This window comes from Dipodomys merriami, unplaced genomic scaffold (assembly GCF_024711535.1).
Source record: "Dipodomys merriami isolate MVZ:Mamm:240054 unplaced genomic scaffold, mDipMer1.0.p SCAF_42, whole genome shotgun sequence".
Lineage (NCBI taxonomy): Eukaryota > Metazoa > Chordata > Mammalia > Rodentia > Heteromyidae > Dipodomys > Dipodomys merriami.
This window is the reverse complement of record NW_027205826.1, coordinates 3,907,768-3,933,838: the sequence shown is the minus strand read 5'-3', so window position 1 is coordinate 3,933,838 and position 26,071 is coordinate 3,907,768. Positions and strand designations below refer to the sequence as shown.

General features: G+C 43.1%; 1 protein-coding gene and 1 pseudogene across 2 annotated transcripts in view; both read left to right on the top strand.

Annotated features, from left to right (window-relative positions):
- The first annotated feature begins 529 nt into the window (after positions 1-529).
- Positions 530-26,071, top strand: part of Smurf2 (SMAD specific E3 ubiquitin protein ligase 2) — an 81,422-nt gene continuing 55,880 nt past the window's right edge. The window contains exons 1-3 of one of the 2 annotated variants that reach the window (XM_069993094.1): positions 530-1,124; positions 21,367-21,405; positions 24,809-24,917. In XM_069993094.1, the coding sequence (XP_069849195.1) occupies positions 1,073-1,124; positions 21,367-21,405; positions 24,809-24,917 (200 nt within the window). In that variant the 5' untranslated portion in view covers positions 530-1,072. The remainder of the gene's footprint in view (positions 1,125-21,366; positions 21,406-24,808; positions 24,918-26,071) is intronic. The other variant, XM_069993093.1, reaches the window with a different exon arrangement.
- Positions 16,187-16,717, top strand: LOC138807472 (E3 ubiquitin-protein ligase RNF5 pseudogene; annotated as a pseudogene).

The following is a 26,071-nucleotide window of genomic DNA, read 5'->3' as shown; positions in this document are numbered from 1 at the left end:
CTTCCTCCTGAGATCCCGAAAGACACGACCGTCTGAGCAGCTCCACCCATCCCGGGAGGCGATGCTCAGCCCCGAGCCGGCGGGTAACCTGATCTGGTCCACCAGGTGAGCCCGGGGTGGAGGCGCGCGCGCGCGCGCCCAGGGCCAGGCCTCCCCGGCTCCCGGCGCAACACTCCGGACTAACTTCGCGCGGCTCCGCCTTCCAGCGCGCCCGGCGCTCAGTGGGCACCCAAGGAGTGCAGTGTGCCGGGCAGGGACACAGCTCTCCCTTCAGCAGCCTGGACATCAAACCCCTCCAGGGGCTACAGTACCGCCACCGTAACGTCGCTCGGCCCGCTCGCCCCTTCCGTTCTGCGTGGGAGCCACAGCGGGCCGGCAGCGCACGCGCGCTCAGAGCTTCTCGAAGCCCGCGCCCAGCCTGCGCCCCGGGCACCCGGCGCGCTCCCGCTCAAGCTCCGCCCCGTCATCAAGCCCCGCCCCTCGCCGCCCTGTCTCCGCCCACTCCCTCCCCCCGTTCCCCCTCCTCCCCTCCTCTTCTCCCCCCAGCCGACGAGTGGCGGCGGCGGCGGCCCCACGACCAGGTTCTCTCAGACAAGAGGGCGGGTGGAAGAGGAAGCGGCCGAGCCCGGGCTCCCGCTCCGACGCGCCGGGCACCACCCGCCTCAGCCTCCCCAGCGGCCGGTCGGCTTCGGGCCTCGCGGAACTGAGAGGAAAGGAGAGGCGGCCGCGAGGAGGCGGCGGGGGGCGCGGGCGGAGGCGGCGCGGCCGGCCGCGGCTGCTGCTTTGTTGTGCGGCCCGGGCCCGGGGAAGGAGAAGTGGGAGGAGGGGGGAGCTCGGCGTCCCGCTCCCTCCGCGGCTCATGGCGACGACGCTCGGCACATCCGGGACCCTGCGGCCGTGGCGGCCGCGGCGCCGGCTGCTCGGGCCCCAGCTCCGGCCGCTGTGGTGACTCTGTCGCGCCTCGCCGTCGCCCCCGCCCCGCCCGCCCGCCCGCCGGCCGGCCGGGAGCCCCGTCGCCGCCACCGCCGCCGCCACCGCCACCTCCCCCGCCGCCTCCCCCGCCGCCGGGGACATGTCTAACCCCGGAGGCCGGAGGAACGGGCCCGTCAAGCTGCGCCTGACAGGTGAGGGGGGCGGGCGCGGGCAGGGCCGCCGGCGGGGGGTGCCTGTGGCCTTGGGCCGGGGCCAGGGTCGCGATCAATGGGGCGCCGGGGGCGGGCGGGCGGGCGGGGGGGGGGGGGCGGCCAGGGCGTGGGAAGGCCTAGTTCAGGGAGAGTGACTGGAAAGCCCTCGCCGGGGCTGGGAAAATGCTTACGAAAGCCCCGGGTGGCTCGCGGGTCTTTTGTGGCCGGGGCCGGGAAACACGGATTGGGGAAGACGGGCGGATCGGAGGTCGGGGGGTGAGTCGAGCCGCGGAGGCCGAGCGCCGCCCCCGGTGGCTGCCCAGGTGGTGGGGTCGTGGAGGGGGGCGGGGGGATTATTGAATCTGGCTGCTGACGGCGCGCAGTAAACACTCCTTAAAGATGGAGTGCTTAACGGTGTGCGTGTGCGTGCGTGTGTGTGTTCGTGCGTTCTCGGGTTGTTAACTTGGACACCTACTTAGAACCGGGTGTAAAACCTTTGCTCTCGGCTGCCAGCGCCGGTGGCCGGTGCCACCCACCTCACACGCCCGTCTCTGGGAGGGAAGGAGACTGAGGCCGACTTTTCCGGTGTGGTCTTGCGGGATCCCAGGACTCCTCGGGGGTTCATTGTACACGCTCCGTGTTTTGGAAGTGTGTGATTGCCGGGTTGTGTGTGTGTGTGGTGGTTCCTTGTAGGCCGCAGAACTTGTGGCTCACGTCGGATTTCCTAGTCCTGGCTTTAGAAACTTTTTCTTTTGGATATATTTCCAAGTAGATGCTCATAGAAACTCGCAAGCAAGCCTTTCCCTCATTCTCTCCACCCCTTCCTTTTCCTAAATGGAAAAGAATGTCTGGAAAGGGCTTCGCTAGAGAGAAGACTTGGGTTGCAAAGGGTTTATGATTCCAGGTGCGTGGAATCTTGAACATTACAGCTGTGGTGTTGCTGAGGATGTCATTTTTTGGTATTCTTCACCTGGACGTGGCCACCCTCATTTTAAAGAATTGTATTTAGGGTGAAAAGTGTAATTGACGACAGTGTCGTTATGCGAGTTTCATCACTTGCCATTAATAAATTGTCCATTGTTCGGATGTGTGATGAGAAAGATGGTTTTTCCATAGAGGACTTGTGTGGCAAGGATAAACTGTAGTTATTATGTGTCCACACAAGAGTTTGAGATTTAAGTGCACTGATTTTGTAGTTGAATCCTGTGTGTCACATCTCACTCCACCGGCTTGAAATTTCTAGATAAAAACTTATAGTGAATTTGGTATTTGAGAAATTAGCTTAATGTCTGTTGGCTGGAATTTCAGTGTTAGTTTTGTAAGTATTGCTTTCCTAGGGAAAAATGTTAAGGAATTATTAAATGTGTTTTTTTCCATTTCATGGTTAATTTTTACTAGCTTATATTAATGACACTGTATTCCAATCAATCTCACTCCCTTTTACACACTCTCTGCTCAACTGTGTGTTTCTTAATGGAAAACCTAGATTGGGGGATGTCTGTTTACCGTTCCAGTTTCCTTATTTTGGGGGAGTCACAGGAAAATTTTATAAGGGATCTTTGTTGCTTTCATTTATCTGTAGTAGTTCTTCTCTGTTGTGTGTCAGTAACAATAGAAATTGTGATTGTAGGTGTGAAGAAACTACCAGCACAGTAGACTGTTGCCATTATTTCCCCCTATGCTGTATGCATACAGAGAAAGTGAGGGAGAAAGAGGGATTTTGATTTCTCTGCAGATAAAATGAGCTTTTTACTGTAATTTTTTTTTTTTTTTGGATAGTCCTGGAGTTTGAACTCTGGGTCTGGGCGCTGTCCCTGAGCTTCTTTTGCTCAAGGCTAGCACTCTATCATTTGAGCCATAGCGTCACTTCCAGCTTTTTCTGTTTTTGTGGTCCTGAGGAATTGAACCCATGGCTTCATGCATGTTAGGCAAGCACTATACCACTAAGTCACATTCCTAGCCCTGTGAAACTGTTTTTTTTCTTTGGTTGGTTGTGGGTCTTGAACTCTGGGCCGGAACACTAAACCTGAGCTCTTCAGCTCAAGCTGAGTACTCAAACCACTTGAACCACAGCACCACTTCCAGTTTTCTGGTGGTTTTTGGAGGTAAGAGTCTCATGGACTTTCCTGCCTGACTTTGAACTGCAGTTCTCAGATCTCAGCCTCCTGAGAGCCAGGATTGTTATCCACTGGTGCCCATCTGTGAATTTTTTTTTTTTTTTTCTGGTTGTGGGGCTTGAACTCTGTCCCTCGGCTCTTGAGCTCAAAGCTAGCGCTCTACCACTTGAGCCACAGCACCATTTCCGTTTTTTTTTCTGATTATTTGATGCTGAGGAATCGAACCCAGGGCCTCATACATGCAAGGCAAGCACTCTACCACTAAGCCACCTTCCTAGCCCGAAAATGTTTTTTTAAAAACGCGATTTAGTAGACTTTAAAATTCCTGCCTATGGTTTCCTCGTTATATATAATGCATTATAGAAATTAATAAGTAAAGTTTGTTGGAAAAATGGCATTTTTTTTGGTTGGGGTGAATATTGGCCTAAGTTTATAGAGTGATTTCATATATTTAGATTTTTTGAAGAATTTTAAATATCCTGAATCCTCTTAATTGTAAAAACAGTTTGAAGTATTCTTAATTTCTTAAAACTGTTGGGCATTTGTCTTCAAATAGCTCAAAGTTTTAAAAAAATATTTAAAAATATCATCATCTCTCTTTGGTTACATATTGTAGCGTCTCTTCTGGTTTGCCAGGAAAGTTAACATATTTTTTTTTTGTTTTGTTTTTTGGGTCCGGTCATGGGGCCTGAACTCTGGGCCTGGGCACTGTCCCTCAGCTCTTCAGCTTAAGGTTAATGCTCTACCACTTGAGCCACAGCGCCACTTTCGGCTTTTTTCTTTTTTTTGCTTACGTGGTGCTGAGGAATCGAACCCAGGGCCTCATGCATGCAAGGCAAGCACTCTACCACTGAGCCACCTTCCCAGCCCCAAGTTAACATATTTTTAAATTTTTGATAATCATTTACAAATTAGATTGTATAGGTTTTAACATAGATTTCTAGAGCTGGATTCAATTAGCAGCTTTTTAGGACATAAACATTAAAGGGTTAGATGGAAAAGATTGTTTTGACTGACTGGATAAATGACAGGGCTGTGTTTGATGTGTGTCCAGGAATTGGTCTGGAGCTGGTGCCCAACTTCTTAGTCCATCTTGAGAAGCCAAATAAAATATTTAATCTAGGCCTCATTTTGTTTTTTAAAAAAGTTGATTCTTTGTTAAGGTCTTAAGCGATGTTTGGCATACCTTTAGACTAAGTGTTTAACAGTTCCTTTAGATCTGGGCTCCTGAATAGAGGAAAACTCACTAACAGAAAGGCAGATCCCACAGAGAAGTTTTATTTGGTTTACAACACACTTGGGCTGAAAGATGTTTTGAAATTATTGTTCTTTGCTTTAATACTGTGCTAAATTTGTAGAGTGCTTTTAATTCCAAGTAACTTTATGAACTGTAGTTACTGTAGTTTACCCTTGGTGTGGAATTACCCATTTAATATTGTCAATAGTTCTTGCAAGGGCACACACACACACACTTACTTGCAGACTCTAAAGGATAAGAAATATTTGAGCCACGAGATCTCTAACCGCAATACATAACTAGAGTTTTCCATATACTATTTATTAAACCACGATCAATTAGTGAACTGTGGTATTTGTTGTTGATGCTAAATTTGAGATTCTTCAGGCCATTGGTAGTTAAAGTCTCATATGGTCATATCAAGTTACTTCTGTTGTTCTTTATGACATATTAATACTTGATCATTAAAGCAAATTGTTTTTTTTTTGTTTGTTTGTTTTTTTTTTGATCAGTCATGGGGCTTAAACTCTGGGCCTGGGCGCTGTCCTGAGTTTTTCACTTGAAGGTGAGCGCTCTCCCTCTTGAGGCACAGCACCACTTCTGGTTTTCTGGTGGTTAATTGAAAATGAGTCTCACGGACTTTTAGCCCAGGCTGGCTTTGAACTGTGATCCTTAGATCTCAGCCTCCTGAGTAGCTAGGATTACAGGTGTGAGCTTCCAGCACAGGCTATATATTAATGTTACCAATATCATCTAGCAGATTGATTATATAATGTATAATTTGTATAGCATATTTAGCCATATCAAATGCAAGCTTTTCTTACAACAGTAAGGAACAGTTTGGATAAAAAATTTTTCTATGTATTTTGTTATTAACTAAAGGGAGGGATAATTTAAAAAATACCATTATTGCTTTTGAAAATCAAAGGCTAAAAAAAGCAGTTTAGTTTCTAATACTTTAAATCCTCAGTCATGGAGAAAGAAGAGATTATTTCTTCAGAACATTTATGTAGGCCTTTTTGTAAATTGATTGTTTTTGATGCTGCTGTGTTTATATTATTAATTTATAAAATCCTAATAGCAGGAAAGTTAACCTGGTCTAAACTTAAAGAAAATTAATTTTTAAAAGTCCACTGAAAGTATGCTAATATCTGATATTATTTTGGTGAATATTTTATTGGTTAGCTTTAAAATCTTGCAGATTTCCAAGTAAAATATGTCTGTACACCATTAATGTACAGGAGTATTGTTGATTTTTGGTTTCTGTGAAGAAAACAATGTGCTTTAGCTCCTTCATTTTTTTTCTAAATTCTTTCTTCTAGTGTAACCTTCAGATAGGCAGTAGAGCATGTTTAGGTGTTTTATGTAGTTTGGCTTTCTTAGTAAGTCTGAATGTGTATTTTATTATTTTGTTGGTCGTGGGGCTTGAACTTGGGGCCTGGGCACTGTTCCTGAGCTTTTGCTCAAGGCTAGTATTCTACTACTGTGAGCCATAACACCACTTCCAGGTTTTCTGGTAGTTAATTGGAGATAAGAGTCTTGTGGACTTTCTTACTGGCTTTGAACAATGGTCCTCAAGTCTCAGCTTCCTGAGTAGTTAGGATTGTAGGCATGAGCCACAATTGCCCGGCTTGAATGTGGTGTTTTGTTTTGTTTTTTGTTGGTTGTGGGGCTGCAACTCCGGGCCTGAGTGCTGTCCCTCAACTCTTCAGCTCAAGGCGAGTGCTCTACCACTTGAGCCACAGCGCCACGTCCTGTTTTCTGGTGGTGTATTTGAAATAAGAGTCTCACAGACTTTCCTGCCCAAGCTGGCTTTGAACCGAGATCCTCAGATCTCAGCTTCCTAAGTAATTAGGATTACAGGTATGAGCTACTGCTGCCCATCTTGAATGTTTATTTTAATCATGCAACTGCCTTTCTCTCTCTCTCTCTCTCTCTCTCTCTCTCTCTCTCTCTTTCTCTCTCTGTTTCTCTCTCTCTATGTGTCTCTGTCTCTGTCTGTCTCTGTCATGGGGTTTGAACTCTGAGCCTGGACACTGTCCCTGAGCTCTTCAGCTCAAGGCAAACACTCTACCACTTGAGCCACAGCACCACTTCTGGTTTTCTGGTGGTTCATTGGAGATAAGAGTCTCCTGGACTTTTCCTGCCCTGCCCAGGCTGGCTTTGGACTGAGAACCTCAGATCTGAGCTTCCTGAGTAGCTAGGATTATAGGCGTGAGCCACTAGTGCCTAGCCTGCTTTTTTCTCTTGATTGAGCTGTTTCTATTGCAGCATTCTAACATCTCACTAACTTGGGATATACTTTAAGCACGTAAGATTTTTATTTTGGCTGTTTATGAAGATATACTATATCTTTTTCTTTCAAAATAGCTTATACTTAATAGAATATAATGTTCTCATAATTCATTGCAATTATGAATGTAAATTACTGCTATTGTGATATGTAATATGAAAATATCATTCTTGTCTCTAGAGAGAACTGTTTGGCTAAGTTGTGAAACTTTGTTCTCTTGCTCTCATTTTTTTTCATTGTTACTTTATGTTGAGGAATGCTGGGCCCTTGAACTATACTCTTGTAATCAGCATTGTTACATGTTTCTATATGATGGACATGTATTAAGTGCCAGACATTGTGTTAAGTTCACATCTGTTATCTCTTTCAGTTCTCAAAATAGCTCCATAAAGGATGAAGTAGTAGGAGGTCTAATAAGTGTCAGAACTTAAGCTATCTGCCTAGAATTCCTGTTATAATAAAATTATTAGAAGTTGTGTGGAAAAGTAAAAGGGATGTATTATATTTATTTGGACATTCTTGAAGTCCTCGCTCATCTTTTTTTTTTTTGGTCTGGTTGTGGGGCCTGAACTCTGGGCCTGGGCGCTGTCCCTCAGCTCTTTAGCTCAAGGCTAGCGCTCTACCACTTGAGCCATAGCACCACTTCTGGCTTTTTTATTCTGCTTATGTGGTGCTGAGGAATCGAACCCAGGGCCTCATGTATGCAAGGCAAGCGCTCTACCACTGAGCCACCTTCCCAGCCCCTCGCTCATCTTTTAAGGTTCAATTTAAGGATTATCCTGTATCACTAGAATTTTCTCTGACCTGACTTGACCTCTCCTCCTTAAGATGCTCTTTCTCTAGACCTAACTAAAGAACACTTAACTGTTTCTATGCTGTCAACTTCAAGAAGGTAGGTCCTGTGTTTAGCATGGGTTAGGAGATTTTTGGCATTTTATTCAATGAATGATAAATAATTCTATACAAACTTACATGTTTGTTATGGCTAATGCATTATGTGTGAAGTCATAAACAGTGATGAACTGATTTAAAACCTTGCTTAAGTATTCACTTCAAAACCATCCTTGGTAGGAAAGCCCATGAGACTCTTCATCTTCAATTAACTACCCAAAAAGCTAGAAGTGGAACTGTGGCTCAAGTAGTAGAGTGCTAGCATTGAGCAAAAGAGCTTGGGTATGGCACTCAGGACCTGCATTTAAAAACAACAACAACAGGGCTGGGAAGGTGGCTCAGTGGCAGAGTGCTTGCCTTGCCTGCATGAGGTCCTGGGTTCGATTCCTCAGCACCACATAAGCAGAAAGAGCCGGAAGTGGCGCTGTGGCTCAAGTGGTAGAGCACTAGCCTTGAACTGAAGAGCTGAGGGACAGCACCTAGGTCCAGAGTTCAGGTCCCACGTCCAGCACAAAACAACAACAACAACAACAAAATCCCAATCAACCAACCAACTGACCAACTAAAAAACCAGTCTGGGGGCAGTAGAGAGCTATGAACACTGGTTTGGGGATAGCCAATTAGGAGGATTTGACAGGAACCATTTAAGATTTCTTTTTGTTGGTGTTCTAACATTCGTTGGCAAACTTTTTTACTACAGATAGTTGGTGTAAATTCTATTGATATCGATAACTGTGTGTGTGTATGCTGGTCTTGAGGCTTGATCTCAGAGTCTGGGTGCTGTTCCTGAGCTGCTTTGCTCAAGGCCAGCACTCTTATCACTTGAGCCACAGCACCACTTCTGGCTTTTTTCTGTTTATGTGGTACTGAGGAATCAAGTCCAGGGCTTTATGCATGCTAGGCAAGCACTCTACCACTAAGCCACATTGCAGCCTAACTTTTTTTGTTTAATAAGATATTTTTTTCTTAGGATGTTTTCATATAAACAATGTTGCTGAGTTCAAGTCTGTTTTAAGGTTCATGATTAATTTTTCCTTAGGCTGCTTCCTAAAAGAGTTTCCTAAGGAGTTCTTAAAACAAACATAGGCTTGCTTAGAGCAGCTGTGAATGAATACCTTTTTCCCTCTTTTATATATTATTCATCTACAACCACTGACCCCATTATTTTAAAAATTCTTTGTTAGGGCTGGGAATGGGGCTTAGTGGTAGAGTGATTGCCTAGTATACATGAAGCCTTGGGTTCGATTCCTCAGTACCACATACACAGAAAAAACCAGAAATGGCACTGTAGCTCAATGGTAGAGTGCTAGCCTTGAGCAAAAGAAAAAGAAGTTCAGAGATAGTACCCAACCCTGAGTTCAGGCCCAGGACTGGCTCCCCCAAAACATTCTTTGTTAATTTCATGCCATATAGTACTTAAATTCATTAACTTGTGATGTTGAATATTTTCCTCTGTAAATTGTAATTTTATCTATTTGTTTGGTCTTGTTCTAGTGTTCTGTTGGGTTGATCTGTCTGAGACTTTAAAATATATTAATCTATTGTCATATTTGCTACACATATTTGGATAATCTATTTCTTTCTGTCTTTTGATTTTGACCACTTTTGGACATGTAGAAATATTTTAGGAGACAAATCTATGCAGCTTTTCTTTTGTTTTTTTCCTATTCTAAGTTAGGAAGTCTTGGTGTATATGTATTTTCTTCTTCTTTTTTTTTTTTTTTTTTGGTCTGTCATGGGGGCTTGAACTCTGGGCCTGGGTGCTGTCCCTCAGCTCTTCAGCTCAAGGCTAGCACTCTACCACTTGAGCTACAGCGCCACTTCCGGTTTTCTGGTGGTTTATTGGAGATAGGAGTCTCACAGTCTTTCCTGCCCGGGCTGGCTTTGAACCGAGATCCTAAGATCTCAGCCTCCTGAGTAGCTAGGATTACAGGCGTGAGCCACCAGCGCCCGGCTCCCAATGAGTACATTTCTTATCAAGCATTGTTGCCTCCTCCTTTGTTTCCCCTTAACATCTCCCCCTTCCCCCACTTCCCCCCTGTAAAGTTTATTTATTTATTTATTTTTGGGTCTGGTCGTGGGGCCTGAACTCTGGGTCTGGGCGCTGTCCCTCAGCTCTTCAGTTCAAGGCTAGCGCTCTACCACTTGAGCCACAGCGCCACTTCCGGCTTTTTTCTTTTTGCTTATGTGGTGCTGAGGAACCCAGAGCCTCATGCATGCAAGGCAAGCGCTCTACCACTGAGCCACCTTCCCAGCCTTAAAGTTTATTTTATTTTATTTTTTTGGGTCTGGTTGTGGGGCCTGAACTCTGGGCCTGGGCGTTGTCCCTCAGCTCTTCAGCTCAAGGCTAGCGCTCTACCACTTGAGCCACAGCGCCACTTCTGGCTTTTTTCTTTTTGCTTATGTGGTGCTGAGGAATCGAACCCAGGGCCTCATGCATGCAAGGCTAGCGCTCTACCACTGAGCCACCTTCCCAGCCCCCAGTTTATTTTTTTATTTTATTTTTTGTGTGCCAGTAATTGAGGCTTGAACTCAGGGCCTGGGTGCTGTCCCTAAGCTCTTTTTGTTCAAGGCTAGAACCATAGCACCACTTCTGGCTTTTGGTAGTTAATTGGAAATAAAGAGTTTAATGGACTTTTCCTGTCTGGGCTGGCTTTGAACTACAACTCTAAGATTTCAACGTCCTGAATAGCTAAGATTCCAGGTGTGAGCCACCTTGTTTTCTGCGCATGTGTGTGTGCCTGTGCTGTGGTTAGAGCTTAGAGCATGGGTGCTGTTGCTTTTTTTTTTTTTTTTTCTTAAGGCTGTTGCCCTACTACTTGAGCCATAGCTCCACAGCTGGCTTTAATCTGTGAGCCTCTCAGTTCTCAAACTCTTCAATAGCTAGAATTACAGGTATGAGCCACCAACCCCTACATTATTTTTTGTCTTTTTTTTTGGGTAGTACTGAGGTTTGAATTCAAGGCCTTACACTTGCCTGGCTGATGTGTAGCTACTCAAGGCAAATCACTAGCTCTCTTTGCTTTTAGTTTGTGACTGAAGTCTTGCACTTTCTCCTGGGGCAGGTATCAGACTGTGATCCTCCTGCCCATGCCCTCCACTGCAATTTGTACTTGGCTTGAAGTCTTACTATGGTTTGCCTGGGCTAACCTCCAGTTGTGAACTTCTTGTTTTCTGCCTCCTGAGTTGCTGGGATTACAGGTGTGAGCCCTTAAATCTTTTGACTAAAGATTGTATTTTAAAGAAGTTGTTAAAGCCAACTGTAGTTTATATTTTACAGAAACAGATACAATGTTTAGATTTAAATTATGCTATGTTTTTTAAGATAAGAATAAATTTCTGGGCTGGGAATGTGGCTCAGTGGTAGAGTGCTTGCCTTGAATGCATGAGGCCCTGGGTTTGATTCCTCTGCATCATATAAACAGAAAAAGCTGGAAGTGGTGCTGTGGCTCAAGTGGTAGAGTGCTAGCCTTGAGCTGAAGAGCTGAGGGACAGCGCCCAGGCCAGAGTTCAGGCCCCATGACCAACAACAACGAAAAAAGATTTCTGAATGCTTAGGGTGCCAGGTGTGTTACTATAGTTAATAAAACATGAGGGCTGGAGGGAGGATCAAGATGTAGAATACTTGTGCAAGATCCTAGGTTCAATCCTCAGTACTGCCAAAATTAAAAAAAAAATGATTAGCTACTCTGTTAAGGTTATGTAAAAATAATAGTAAACATTTAAATAATTAACTGAACTTTTCTATTCCTTTCCTCTCAAAATTCTTGGTAAGAAGAACTTTGGAGACTAGTTTAAATGGCTTTGGATTTGGAGGCTACAGCTGGGGGAAGTGTATTAATACAGTTCCCTGTAGCATGCTGGCACTTAAAAAAATAGCCTGTAGTCTCTTTAGTTGCCCATAGATGGAGCTGTTTCTACACAGGTAGATAGATGCCAAGTTGAGGTTGAGACCTGTAAAATAAATCCAAAGTCATTTCCAATCTTTGCTGGATTTGAAGGATCAGTTTGTGAAAGGTGACTAGCTTATATTGAAATTCTGTACCTTATTTTAGGCCCTTTGTTATGAACTCAATATTGCATCCTACAGAGACAGAAGTTCTTGCTTTGTATTAGACAGATGTCAGACACCAACACCCAGCTCAGATTTTTTCCTAATCCTGCCTACTGCTTTTTCCCACTAGATTGGAATTCCTGTGGGGCTGTGTGTGTTTGTGTGTGTGCGCGCGTGTGTGTGCATGTATGTATGTATGCATGTATGTTTTTTTCCTAACTCATCTAATGTATTACTTAACAGAGGTTCTTAGAAAATATTTTTTGAGTGATTGGTAAAAATAGGTTTTAGAGTTTATAGTTTAATATCATTTTAGGTGAAAAAAGTGTTTAGGGAAGTCATGTGTGTCTTTAGGTTTTGTGTCTAGTTCATGGTATACATACATGAAATGGTTTCTGGTGACAACCAGCTTGCTATTTACAACGGTGAGTATACCACGAAAACAATGGAAAGGATCCATCACATCCATCCCAGGGGACCACTCGGAGGCAGGCAGGCACAGAAGAAAGATTATTACAAGGTTTATTAGAGGAGCCATATTTGCCCCAGAGAGAGATCACATGGCAGCCTCTACTATCTAGGTAGCAGCAAGGTCTGTGGACAGGAAGTGAGGTAGATGGGATCTCAAGTGGGTCTGGGCAGATAAGAGGGAGGGGCCAGCTGTAAAGCAGGAGCACCAAGGCAGGAGGAGCTCACATCTGGGTGGAGCTGAGGACCAAAGGTGGGCATAATGCTTACAACAATGATACTTAATTCCAGGACTCAGTCTGAGGGCCTAGGAAGCAATGGACTCACAAGATTACTTAAAAAATGACCCATGGGGCTGGGAATGTGGCCTAGTGGTAGAGTGCTTGCCTAGCATGCATGAAGCTCTGGGTTCAGTGCCTCAGTACAACATAAACAGAAAAAGTCAGAAGTGATGCTGTGGCTTGAGTGGTAGAGTGCTACCCTTGAGCAAATAAAGCGTAGGGACAGTGCCCAAGTCCGGAGTTCAAGCTGCAGGACTGGCAAAAAACAAAAACAAAAAATGATTCATGCCTGTAATCCTAGCTAGTTTATTCAGGAAGCTGAGAATTGAGGATTGACATTCAAAGCCAGTCCAGGCTGGAAAGTTTGTGAGACTTTATCTCTAATTAACCCTCCCGCTTTGCCAAAAAAGCCAGAAACAGGGCTGTGGCTTAAGTGTAGAGTGCTAGCCTTGAGAACAAAAGCTCAGGGAAAGCATCCAGGCCCTGAGTTTAAGTGCAGGACCAGCACCAAAACAAACAAATAAACTTTGGTATATTGTACATACACTGAAAAAAAGGTAGATTTTAAGTGTGTAGACTGAGATTTTGACTGCAGAATACCTATACAATCACTATGCAGATCAAGAAACAGAACATTGCCAGCATGTGGTCACATTCTTTGAAGAGTTTGCAAATGTGTTACTGTAACCACAGTCATCTAAGATTGTTGTCTTTTTATGTCAACTTTCCCTCTATTATACTTCTCCTTACACTGAGTGACAGTGGAATGTCTGGGTATTTTTGGGACCTGGCTATGGTGATGTTGACTTGGGGATTTTGTTTAGTTTTAAGCAGGTTATATTTCTGTGGTTCATAGTCTGTATGTAGTCAGGCATTGTTAGTTCTATTAGCCAGGCGCCTGTGGCTCATGTCTATAATTCTAACTACTCAGGAGTTTGAGATCTGAGAATCTCCGTTCAAAGCCAGCTGGGGCGGGAAAGTCCATGAGACTTATTTCCAGTTAAACCAAAACAGCCAGAAGTAGAGCTGTGGCTCAAGTAGTAGAGTGCTAGCCTTAACATAAAAGCTCAGGGACAGGGGCTGGGAAGGTGGCTCAGTGGAAGAGTGCTTGCCTTGCATGCATGAGGCCCTGGGTTTGATTCCTTAGCACCACATAAGCAAAAAGAAAAAAGCTGGAAGTGGCACTGTGGCTCAAGTGGTAGAGTGTAGTCTTGAGCTGAAGAGCTGAGGGACAGCACCCAGGCCCAGAGTTCAGGCCCAGGACCGGACCCCCCCCCCCCCCAAAAAAAAGAAAAAGCTCAGGGACAGTACCTAGACCTTAAATTCAAGCCCTAGGGGGGGGGGAGAGAGAGAGGGAGAGAGAGAGAGAGAGAGAGAGAGAGAGAGAGAGAGAGAGAGAGAGAGAGAGAGAGAGACCTAGCTTCTAGGAATACTGTTTGTTGTGCTAATCTAATCTACTTGGTTTGTAACATAAACTTGCAGAGCTAGAGGTGTATAGTGCTATATAGTGTATCTGGCACTGGTAAGTGTAACAAATACAGGAAAAACAAAGTTTAGTACTAAAAAAAAGTAATCCCAGGGCTGGGAAGGTGGCTCAGTGGAAGAGCGCTTGCCTTGCATGCATGAGGCCCTGGGTTCGATTCCTCAGCACCACATTAGCAAAAAGAAAAAAGCCGCAAGTGGCACTGTGGCTCAAGTGGTAGAGCGCTAGCCTTGAGCTGAAGAGCTGAGGGACAGTGCCCAGGCTCAGAGGTCAGGCCCCACAACTGGACCCCCCCCCCCAAAAAAAAAAAAAAGTAATACCAAACCAGATGCTGGTGACTCACACTTGTAATCCTAGCTACTCTGGAGGCTGAGATCTGAGGATCATGATTCAAAGCCAACCCAGGCAGGGAAGTCCATGATGCACTCTCATCTCCAGTTAACCACCAGAAAGCCAGAAGTGGAACTGTGGCTCAAGTGGTAGAGCCCTTGCCTTGAGCTGAAGAGCTCAGGGACAGCGTCCAGGCCCAGACAGGGAAAACACCATTACTGCATTTGTCTCTACATTTCTGTGCCCCTGCTTACCCTCCCAAACAGATACACGAAGGAACAAGACAACGCCCCCCCCGCCCCCTCGCAAGACAGCAAAAAAATAAAAAACAAAAAAAAAAATCCTTGTTTCTATTTTCTAGAGTTCATTTTGATAAATATTATTTTATATTATCATATGCACATAGGCATTGCGCCTTTGTGTTCCTCTCCTAAGAGTATCCTCCTTGAGTCTCACTATGTGTGAATTTAACTAGAGTCCTGTATAATTTATCGTGTCCCAGTACATTTTAGATCAAGCTTTTGCATTTGAGAGAAAACATGCCATTTGTATTTCTGAGCTTGGCTTACCTCATTTAACATAATTTGTTTTGATCCATCCATTTCTCTCTAAATGACATACTATTCTTTCTAATGGCTGTGTAAAATTCCATTGTGTACAGGTACTGCTTATCTTAAGGCATCTGGACTGTTTCCATAACTCAGCTATTGTGAATAGTGCTGCAGTGAACATGGATACGCAAGTGTCCTATGGTATACTGGCTTGTGGTGTTCTGGGTAGGTGCCCAGGAGTGGCATGGTTGGGTCTTTTTTTGAGGACCCTCCAGCTGTTATCCAGAGTGGTTGTACTAGTTTACAATCCTACCAGCAGGGTTCCTTTTTCCCCATATCCCTGCCAACATTTGACTGGGGTGAGATGGAATTTAAGAGTTGTTTTGATTTGCATTTCCTTTATGACCAGGGATGATAAGCATTTCCTCATGTGTTTCTTTGTCATTTTCACCTCTTCTGAGAAGTCTCTCCTTAGCATCTTTGCCCATTTAGTGATTGGTTTATTAGCTTTGGAGCAGTTAATTTCTTGAGCTCATTGAGTATTTTGAATATTAGGCCTTTGTTGGATATATTGCTGGTAAAGATCTTCTCCTAATCTGTTGGCTGTCTTTCTAGTTTATTATGTCCTTAACTGTGCAGAAACTTTTTATTTTTATGTGACTTTTCAAAAATTTTCTGCCTATGCTTATGAGTTCTAGTGTTTCTCTTTCTTCTTGAAGTAATTTCAAAGTTTCAGGTCTGATGTTGAAGTCTTTGATCATGTTGAGTTGGTATTAGTGCATGATGACAAATTGGGATCCATTTTTAGTTTTCTGCATATTGATGCCCAAGTTTCCCAACACCAATTATTGAAGAGGCTTTTATCCTTTTTTTTTTTTGGGTCCGGTCATGGGGCCTGAAGTCTGGGCCTGGGCGCTGTCCCTCAGCTCTTCATCTCAAGGCTAGCGCTTGAGCCACAGCACCACTTCCGGCTTTTTTCTTTTTGCTTATGTGGTGCTGAGGAATCGAACCCAGGGCCTTAGGCATGCAAGGCAAGCGCTCTACCACTGAGCCACCTTCCCAGCTTTTATCCTTTTTTATCTTTGGCTCCTTATCAAATATCAGATAGATATAAGCATGTGGTTTTATTTTCGATCTTGTAGTCTGTTCCATTGAGCTTCAGGTTGTTTTGTTATAGCTCTGTAGTAGAGCTTAAGGTCTGTGATTGTGATACCTCCAGCATTGCTTTTCTTTTTGCCTAGAATTGCTTTGGGTATTCGAGGTCTTTTGTTGATCCATATGAAATTTTGGATTGCTTTCTCTAGGTGTAAAGAGTTTCATTGGGATTTTGATGGGAATTGCATTAAATTTGTAGATCATGATTTTGTTGGGGTATGTGCATGTATGTGTTTGTGTTTGGGGGGGGCCAAGGGAATATGTAGGGGCGAAACTGAGCTGCAATGGCAGCTGCAGAGAGGAGGATGGCAGTCCTGAAGGGCCAGACTTCAAGTGGGGCAAGGCAGGCGTGACCTTTGAATGTAATATATGTTTGGAGACCATTGGGGAAGCAGTAGTCAAGTGTGTGTGGCCACCTTAATGCCCCGTCTGCAAAGCTGGCATCAGCAGAGATAAGGTTGTCCTTGCGAGGCAGCCAGAAGCTCCAGGATCCCAGATTGAAAACTTTATCCTGCCCTCAGTGCCAGTTACCAGCTCCTGAGAGCAGAGAGGGATTCCACTTCTTTGGTGTTGGTGTTTTTCCCTTTGGCTTTTTTTCCCCCACCGTCTTCAATACCCATGAGCCTTTTCGCAGGGGTGCTGATGTGGATTTGTGACAGGGTCACTCCGTCTCCAGTTGGCAGGATTTCCCCTGTTTCTTGCCATCTTCTTTTTCTGGCTGCTTCAGATTTAGCTGTGTCTCCATCCTGCCTACCTCCAGCCAGAGGAGAATCAGTATAGGGGGTTCCTACTGACCCTTCCTTATTTCTGGACATCCCTCCCCTTGTGATCCCCTCCATTTCTGCTTACTAAGGTGGACCTAGCCATTCTCCAGGAGGTCATGGAGAGGAGTCACATTTGTGTATACAATGGGAAAGCCAGCTGCTCTGAGCTGATCTGAATTTTTGCTGGGTAGCATGGAAACTCCCTGTCCTGGGGGAAGACAGACTGAAGACAACACCACTTCTCTCTCCTGATCTTTTGCTTCCCTCCAGATTTCATGAATTGTTGTTGAAAGGTGGGTAAAGCTTGCTCTGACTCTCTCCTATTCCTCCTCTTGTTGATACAATTTAATTTTTCTCTTCCAAGTGTTTGAGTTCCAACTCTTAATTGCTCCCCTCCCCTCACTACCTTCTTTATTATAAATTCAGTAAAAAAGATGAAATGTATTGATGGGAAAAAATGTTTATCATTTTTGGCAGTATGGTCATTTTCATAATATTCTACCTATCCATGAACATGGAAGGTCTTTCCATTTCCTGATGTTCTTTTTGATTTCTTTCTTCAAATTTTTATAGTTTTTGCTATAAAAGTCTTTTGCTTTCTTAGTTATGTTTATTCCCAGATTATTTATTTAGAGGCTACTGCAAATGGAGTTTTTCCCCCCTGATTTCCCTCTCTGCTTGTACATTGTTCATATACAGAAAGGCTACTGATTTTTGTGGGTTAATTTATTTCTTTTTCTGTCAGTCATGGGGCTTGAACTCTGGGCTTGGATGCTGTCTTTGCACTATTCAGCTCAAGGTGAGCACTCTACTGCTTGAGCCACAGCGCCACTTCCGGTTTTCTAGTGGTTTATTGGAAATAAGAGTATCACGGACATTCCTGCCCGGGCTGGCTTTGAACCTCAATCCTCTCAGATCTTAGCCTCCTGAGTAGCTAGGATTATAGGTGTGAGCCACCGTGCCCCGCCTGTGGGTTAATTTTGTATCCTGTTACTTTGCCAAAGTTATTGATCAGCTCCAGGAGCTTGGGGATGGAGTTTTTTGGGATCTGTAGATCCTGTCATCTTCAAATAGGGATAATATGACTTCTGAATCCCTTGATGTTTTTCTCTTGCCTTATTGCTCTAGCAAGGAATTCCAGAACAGGAGTGGAGAGAGTGCACATCATTGCTTTGTTCCTGATTTTAGAGGAAATGGTCTTAGCGTTTTACCATTCAGTATGATGTTGGTTGTTAATCTGTTATTTTTAAAATGTTCCTTCTATTCCTAGCTTTACTAGAGCTTTTAACATGAATGGGTGTTGGATTTTGTGAAGGCTTTTTCTTCATTGAGATGATCATGCAGTTCTTGTCTTTGGCTCTGTTACTGTGATGTATTATGGTTATTGATTTACATATGTTAAACTAGCTTTACATTTCTGGGATAAAACCTACTTGATTATAATGTATGATTTTTTTGATTATTGTTGAATTCTGTTGGCTAGTATTTTTTTTGAAGAGTTTTGTGTCTGTGTTCATTGGAGAGACTGGTCTACTATAGTTCTCTTTTTTTTTGTTGGATCACTACCAGGTTTTGGGATAAATCTGATACTGGCTTCATAAAATGAGTTTGGAATTGATCCTTTTTTTCTTTCACAGTTTGAGGAGTACTAGTATTCACCTTTAAAAGTCTTACAGAATTCAGTGGGAAGTGGGCTTTCCTTGTTGGTTACTCCTTAGTCTCATTGCATATTATGAGTCTGTTTGTATCTTTTTGGTTCAGCTTGGGCAATTTGTGTATCTCTAGGAATTTATCAATTCCACTGGATTTTTCCTCTTATTTGGGTATAGGTTTTTGTTTTTTTGACCGCTTTTGGGGCTTGAACTCTGGGCTTGGGCGCTATCCCTCAGCTCTTCAGCTCAAGGTGGTTTCTAGTGGTTTATTAGAAATAAGAGTCTCACAGACTTTCCTTCCTGGGCTGGCTTTGAACCATGATCCTCAGATCTCAGGCTCCTGAGTAGCTAGGATTACAGGCATGAGCCACCAGCGCCTAACTCTTTGAGCTTTTTTTGCTCAAGGCTAGCACTCAACCACTTGAGCCACAGCACTACTTCGACTTTTTCTGATTCTATAGTACTGAGGAATGGAACCCAGGGCTTTATGCATGCTAGGCAAGTACTCTACCACTTTACTACATTCCCAGTCCCCCTGGGTATAGGTTTTGAAAGTAGTCCTTCATAATTTTTTCTTGGATTTCTTGGATGCTTGTTGTAATGTTTCCTTTTTCCTCCCCCTCCCCTCCCCTCCCCGCCTTTCCCTCCTTTTTTTTTTTTTTTTTTGGTCAGTCATAGGGCTTGAACTCTGGGCTTGGGCGCTGTCCCTGCTCCTGGGCTCTTCAGCTCAAGGGGGAGCGCTCTACGGCTTGAGCCACAGCGCCACTTCCAGTTTTCTAGTGCCTTATTGGAGATAAGAATCTCAGGACTTTTCTGCCTGGGCTGACTTTGAACCGAGATCCTCAGCTCTCAGTCTCCTGAGTAGCTAGGATTACAGGTGTGAGCCACCGGTGCCTGGCCCAGATTTCATTCTTGCAGTTTGGCCTAGAGTATATTTTAGCATGTACCTATTTGCCTGTCTGTCTGTCTGACTGTCTGTCTCTGTCTGTCTCTGTCTCTGTCTGTCTCTGTCTCTCTGTCTCTCTGTCTCTGTCTCTCTGTCTCTGTCTCTGTCTCTCTCTGTCTCTGTCTCTGTCTCTCTCTCTCTCTCTCTCTCTCTCTCTCTCTCTCTCTCTCTCTCTCGTGTGTGTGTGTGTGTGTGTGTGTGTGTGTGTGTGTGTGTGTGTGTGTGTGTGTCTGTGTCTGTGTCTGTGTCTGTGTCTGTGTCTGTGTCTGTCTGTCCGTCCGTCCTGGTGCTTGAACTTAGGGCTTGGGTGCTATCCTGAGCTTTATGGCAAGAAGCTAGAGGAGTTCTTTGATATTTTCTACTTTTTTTTTTTTTTTTGGTTGGTCATGAGGCTTGAACTCAGCACTGTCTCTGAGCCTCTTCGTGCTCAAGGCTAGTGCTCTAGCACTTGAGCTACAGCACTACTTCTGGCTTTTTCTGAGTAATTTATTGGAGATAAGAGTCTTAAGGACTTTCCTGTCTGGGCTGGCTTCAAACTTTGATCCTCAGTTCTCAGCCTCCTGAGTAGCTAGGATTGCAGGTGTGAGCCACTGGCACCCATATTCTACTTTTCCTATCTGATGTGCTTAGTCATTTCAGGAATCATAGAATCATGGTGGTTTTGAAAAAATCATTGTTATTGCATTAATATTGAAGATTGTAAGTGAGATTTATATGTGTGTTATATATGCATTGTTCAGTTTATGTGGTAGTAAAAGTTTGGAGGAAAGTTTGTGCTTAGTATTCTTTTTTTTTTTTTTTTTTTGGGTCCAGTCACGGGGCCTGAACTCTGGGCCTGGGCGCTGTCCCTCAGCTCTTCAGCTCAAGGCTAGCGCTCTACCACTGGAGCCACAGCGCCACTTCTGGCTTTTTTCTTTTTGCTTATGTGGTGCTGAGGAATTGAACCCAGGGCCTCATGCATGCAAGGCAAGTTTTGCTCTACCACTGAGCCACCTTCCCAGCCCTAGTATTCTTATTTATGCCCTAGTTTTCATGATTGAGTGCTTTGTGTTTTTTTATTGTTTCTAAAACATGGCCTAAGGGACTCTGACTAGTAAATCGGTATCTTGTGATAATTTTATTCTGTGATAATTTTATTCATTTACTGATAAGCATTTGTTTTCAAAAGAACTTTGATTTCTAAAGTGTTTTAGACTTCTCCTGGTTTGATATGTTAAGGGAATTTCTATACTCTAAGCTTACAATAATTGTTACAAAATAAATAGACCACTAAAACTGAATGTGTAGAAATTAGTAAAACACATTTGATAATTTAATTATTAGAATAGATACCTTTCCTTCAGTTGTCAAGTTTGAGATGAAAGAAATTTGACTATGTAAGTAATAATTTAAAATGGAAATACATGCGTATTATAAAATTTATTCTTTAAACTCGTATTTCAGTGTTTTTTTTTTGTATATTCACAACGTTGTGAATATATCGACATAAGTAATTTAATGCAGGATACTCAGATTTTTGATATTTAGTTTTACTATACTTTTAATTCTAAAAGTTACAATAAACTAATTTTGTCATTCCTAACAAAATACTGACAAAAACTGAATATGTTAGAAAATGGTACCTATATTAGAAGAGCTTTTATTTATTTGATTTAACATAACATTATTTCATCCTTAATATATCAACCTGGATTTATGCATCTTATTTGAACTATTATTTACTATTGCCACTGTTTCTATAGGAATAGAACTTAATGGAAGGTAGGAATTGTGTTCTGATTAGAATAAGCTTTATCAGCTTTAGCTATTACTAGTGATTATTGCTAAAGTGGCATGCATTAGTGTTCAGCCATTCATGTTCAGCTGTCTCCTGTTAGCTAGACTTTAATACAAGTTTTTGATCATATTTATGCCTCACTGTAGTTAATGTTTAATTATCCACTGGGCCCTAAATTAATACAATGTAGTGTTACCATTTAGTTTTAATTTTTCCCATGTATTTTTTTTGTTTCCTTTACAGTACTCTGTGCAAAAAACTTGGTGAAAAAGGATTTTTTCCGTAAGTAAAATATTTTAAATATAAACTTTGTGTACCTTGTATAGATTAAAAAAACATTTTCAAAATTGTCTCATGTAAGGATTTCTCTACTCAGAAACATACCCACTGTTATTTCATACTCACTGTTATTTGATTCAGAGTCATTTGGTCTCATATTTTCCTGGGGGATTTTGTGCTTTTTATCCTGATCCCCTTTCTTTGTGCATCCCTCTGCTTTTGTGACTGTGTGAATGCAGGTGTGTGCTTGCACATATGTGTAATACACTTGAAAGAAAATAGTTTGTAAGATGGGCACATGTAATTCCAGAATTTGAGAGGCTGAGGCAAGAGGATGGTGAGTTTGAGGTCCGTTTAGGCTACAAGGCTGAAAACAAGAACAACAACAAAAGAAACAAGGGGGCTGGGAAGGCGGCTCAGTGGTAGAGTGCTTGCCTTGCATGCCTGAGGCCCTGGGTTCGATTCCTCAGCACCACATAAGCAAAAAGAAAAAAGCCAGAAGTGGCGCTGTGGCTCAAGTGGTAGAGTGCTAGCCTTGAGCTGAAGAGCTGAGGGACAGCGCTCAGGCCCAGAGTTCAGGCCCCACAACCGGACCCCCCCAAAAAAAAAAAAAAAAAAAAAGAAACAAGGATTCATTGGAAAGTAGAGATGTCATGGAACTTGCTTGGAATTTTCAGTATTCTAGGAAAGAACACTGCCACATTTGATCATGGATGCACTATATCTGAAACTACAAAGCAAAGTTACATCCCCTTTATGCAGTCTGTTTGCCAGTTGGTTCTCAAAAACAATTCTTTTTTGAGACAAGGTCTTTCTATGTTTCCCAGACTGCCTTGAGCTCATGATCTTTCTGCCTTTATCTGACAAATACTGGGGATTACAGACAGGAATCACTATGTCTAAGACTAAGTATTATGAGAAAGGATTGGGAAGTACCCCTCCTGTGTATTACAAATACTAGGCTTAACAAGGTGTCAGTGCCTCACACTTGTAATCCTAGGTTCTCAGGAGCCTTAGATATCAATATCCTGGCCCAAAGCCAGCTGGGCAGGAAAGTCTATGAGACTCTTATCTCCAAGTAACTACTAAAAAGCTAGAAGTAGAGGTGTGGTGCAAGTGGCAGAGCACTAGCCTTGGGCCTTACACTTAAGCCTAAATATTGTCCCTGCCCCCCCCTCCCCCCCCCCCCGCAAAAAAAAAAAAACTTAGCCTTATACTTTCATACTTAGCCATAGCTTTAAAAAATATCAAGTAAGGGCCGGGAATGTGGCTTAGTGGTAGTGGTAGAGTGCTTGCCTAGTATGCATGAAGCCCTGGGTTCAATTCCTCAGTACCACATAAACAGAAAAAGCCAAAAGTGGCTCAAGTGGTAGAGTGCTAGCCTTGAGCATAGAGACGTTCAGGGACAGTACCCAGGCCCTGAGTACAAACACCAAACTGGCAAAAAAAAAAAAAAAATTGAGTAAGGGGCTGGGAAGGTGGCTCAGTGGTAGAGTGCTTGCCTTGCATGCATGAGGCCCTGAGTTCAATTCCTCAGTACTACATAAGCAGAAAAAGCTGGAAGTGGTGCTGTAGCTCAAGTGGTAGGGTGCTAGACTTGAGCTGAAGAGCTGAGGGACAGCGTCCAGGCTCAGAGTTTAGGCCCTACGACTGACCCCCCCCCAAAAAAAAAATTAAGTAAAAAAAGATATAGCTTTAAAACTTTTACCAGCAAAAATTTACATGTAAATATTTTGTTAGACATAGAATTTGTTAAATATTTAAATTCTATCACCCAGCAAAAATTCTATGTCCACTATCTAATTTAGTATAACATTAGATGATTTTTAGGTGTTTGGTTAAAAGAAACAATAAGCTCTTGCTTTATTTTTTACATTCTACTTAATTCATTTCATTTGAAATTTTATTACTTCCCATCTTTCTAGGGTAAACCTTACTGAAGGTTAAAAAAAAAAAAAAGATCTAATCCCAGTAATTCTAGTTACTCAGGGGCTGAGATCTGAAGATTTGGGTTCAAAACCAGTCCCAGTAGAAAAGGCCTTGAGACTTTTACCTCCAATAAACTACTCAGAAAAGGTCAGAAGTGATGCTGTGGCTCCAGTGGTAGTGTGCTAGCTTTGAGCAAAAGAGTATCTGGACAGTGCCTGGGTCGTGTGTGTGTGTGTGTGTGTGTGTGTGTGTGTGTGTGTGTGTGTGTGTGTGTGTGTGTGTGTGTGTGTGTGTGTGTGTGTGTGTGTGTGTGTGTGTGTGTGTGTGTGTGTGTGTGTGTGTGTGTGTGTGTGTGTGTGTGTGTGTGTGTGTATGCGTGTGCTAGAGAGAGGGGGGAGGGAGAGAGAGGGTGAGGGAGGTAAGGAGAAAGAGAGAGAGAAGAATCAAGATGTATTTGTTTTTATAATCTTTCTTGAGATTGATCTGGAGTAGGATTATTTTAGTGAAAGTGCAAAGTGACAAAATAGGTTGATGATAAAGAGAAAACGGGGAAGTAAAGAGCACTTCCAAGATAATTACTCTCCTTTTAAAGGTAGAATTTTCTTTTTTGTCGGTTGTGGGCCTGAACTCTGGGCCTGGGCGCTGTCCCTCAGCTCTTCAGCTTAAGGCTAGCACGCTACCACATGAGCCACAGTGCCACTTCTGCCTTTTTCTGCTTATGTGGTGCTGAGGAATCGAACCCAGGGCCTCATGCATGCAAGGCAAGCGCTCTACCACTGAGTCGCCTTCCCAGCCCTACAGTTTTTCTGTTTATGTGGTACTGAGGAATCAAACCCAGGGCTTCATGTGTGCAAGGCAAGCACTCTACCACTGAGCCACCTTCCCAGCCCTTTTTTTTAATTTTAATTTTTTTTTGCCCGTCCTGGAGTTTGAACTCTGGGCCTGGGTACTGTTCCTGAGGTGTTTTTTTTTTTTTTTTTTTTGCTGGTCATGGGGTCTGAACTCTGGGCACTGTCCCTCAGCTCTTCAGTTCAAGGCTAGTGCTCTACCACTTGAGCCACAGCACCACTTCCAGCTTTTTCTGCTTATGTGGTGCAGAGGAATTGAACCCAGGGCCTCAAGCATGCAAGGCAAGAGCTCTACCACTGAGCCACCTTCCCAGTCCCTGTTCCTGAGCTTTTTGCTCAGAGGTAGCACTCTACCACTTGACCCACAGCACTATCTGGCTTTTCAGTTAATATGGTACTGAGAAATCAAGCCCAGGGTTTCATGCATGCTAGGCAAGCACTCTACCACTAAGCCATGTTCCCAGCCCTAAATTTTTTTTTTTAATTTAATTTGTGAACATACTGTACAGAGGAGTTACCAGCCCTAAACTTTTTAAAAAAGATTTTAAATGGAGTAATATCTTGTAGCAAATGGTACTCTTTACTCTTACATGTCAAGATATTCTTTAAAAATCCCCATTTTTTCATAGGACTTCCTGATCCATTTGCAAAGGTGGTGGTCGATGGATCTGGGCAATGCCATTCTACAGATACTGTGAAGAATACTCTTGATCCAAAGTGGAATCAACATTATGACCTGTAGGTATAAATGATTAGTTTGAAGTGAAATATGAAAATAATGTTCACTATAGTATCTGAAAAGAATCATGGAAAATAATCTGTGCTTAATCTTACGGTATAATTTTACCTGTACAGAAGGGGTATAAAACCCAATGAAAAGGTACTTTGGAGAAGTGGCGCTGTGGCTCAAGTGGTAGAGCGCTAGCCTTGAGCTGAAGAGTCGAGGGACAGCGCTCAGGCCCAGAGTTCAAGCCCCACGACTGACCCAAAAAAAAAAAAGAAAAAAGAAAAAAAGAAAAGGTACTTTGGCTTCTTAATACCTGGCTTTAAAAGATGAGGTAACCTGAAGAAGCCAATATAAATAGAATGAAATTGGCTCACAATATAGAGCATACTCAATGAAATAGACATTAATTCACTTTAGGTCAATTACAGTTATAAAAATAGCAATTAGAATTGCTCCTATATAGACATCTTCTTTCTTTAGATCTTCTCTATTTTAATCATAGTAGATACTCTTAAAAAAAAAAAGCCATATCATATACTTTAAGGTTTTTAAAGGAAAAAAAAAGCCACTTGAAGCCACAGCTCTACTTTCGGTTTTCTGGTGGTTACTTTGAGAGAAGAGTCTCATAGACTTTCCTGCCCAGGCTGGCTTTGAACCTCAATCCTCAGATGTCAGCCTCCTGAGTAGCTAGAATTACAGGTGTGAGCCACCAGCACTCAGCTTTTCCCTGCCCTATTCTTATTCCTGATTACCATTCTCAAGCTGACTGCTTTAATAAATTTAACTGTTCATTCTGGTATTTTCTTCTGTTTTTGGATGTCTTGTTTATTTTAATAGCATCTCAGGTTTTTTTGTTTTGTACTAGTTTTGAACCTCAGTTCTCAGATCTCAGCCTCCTGAGTACATAGGATTATAGGTATAATCTACCATACCTGGAAGAATAAAAGCTTCCCTGATTGGGATTTTTAAAATTTTAAATATTTAAAAATTTCCTACCTTAGAAGATAATTCAGCTTTTCAAACTTGGAATACTACTCCATTAGCACTACATACCTCTTCCTTTGTGCCAGCCTTTCAGTATAGCTTTGAGAACCATTTTCTTTAAGTCATTTGTTCCATGCTTATGTGACTATGATTGTATAAATATTCAGAGTTGGGTCACATG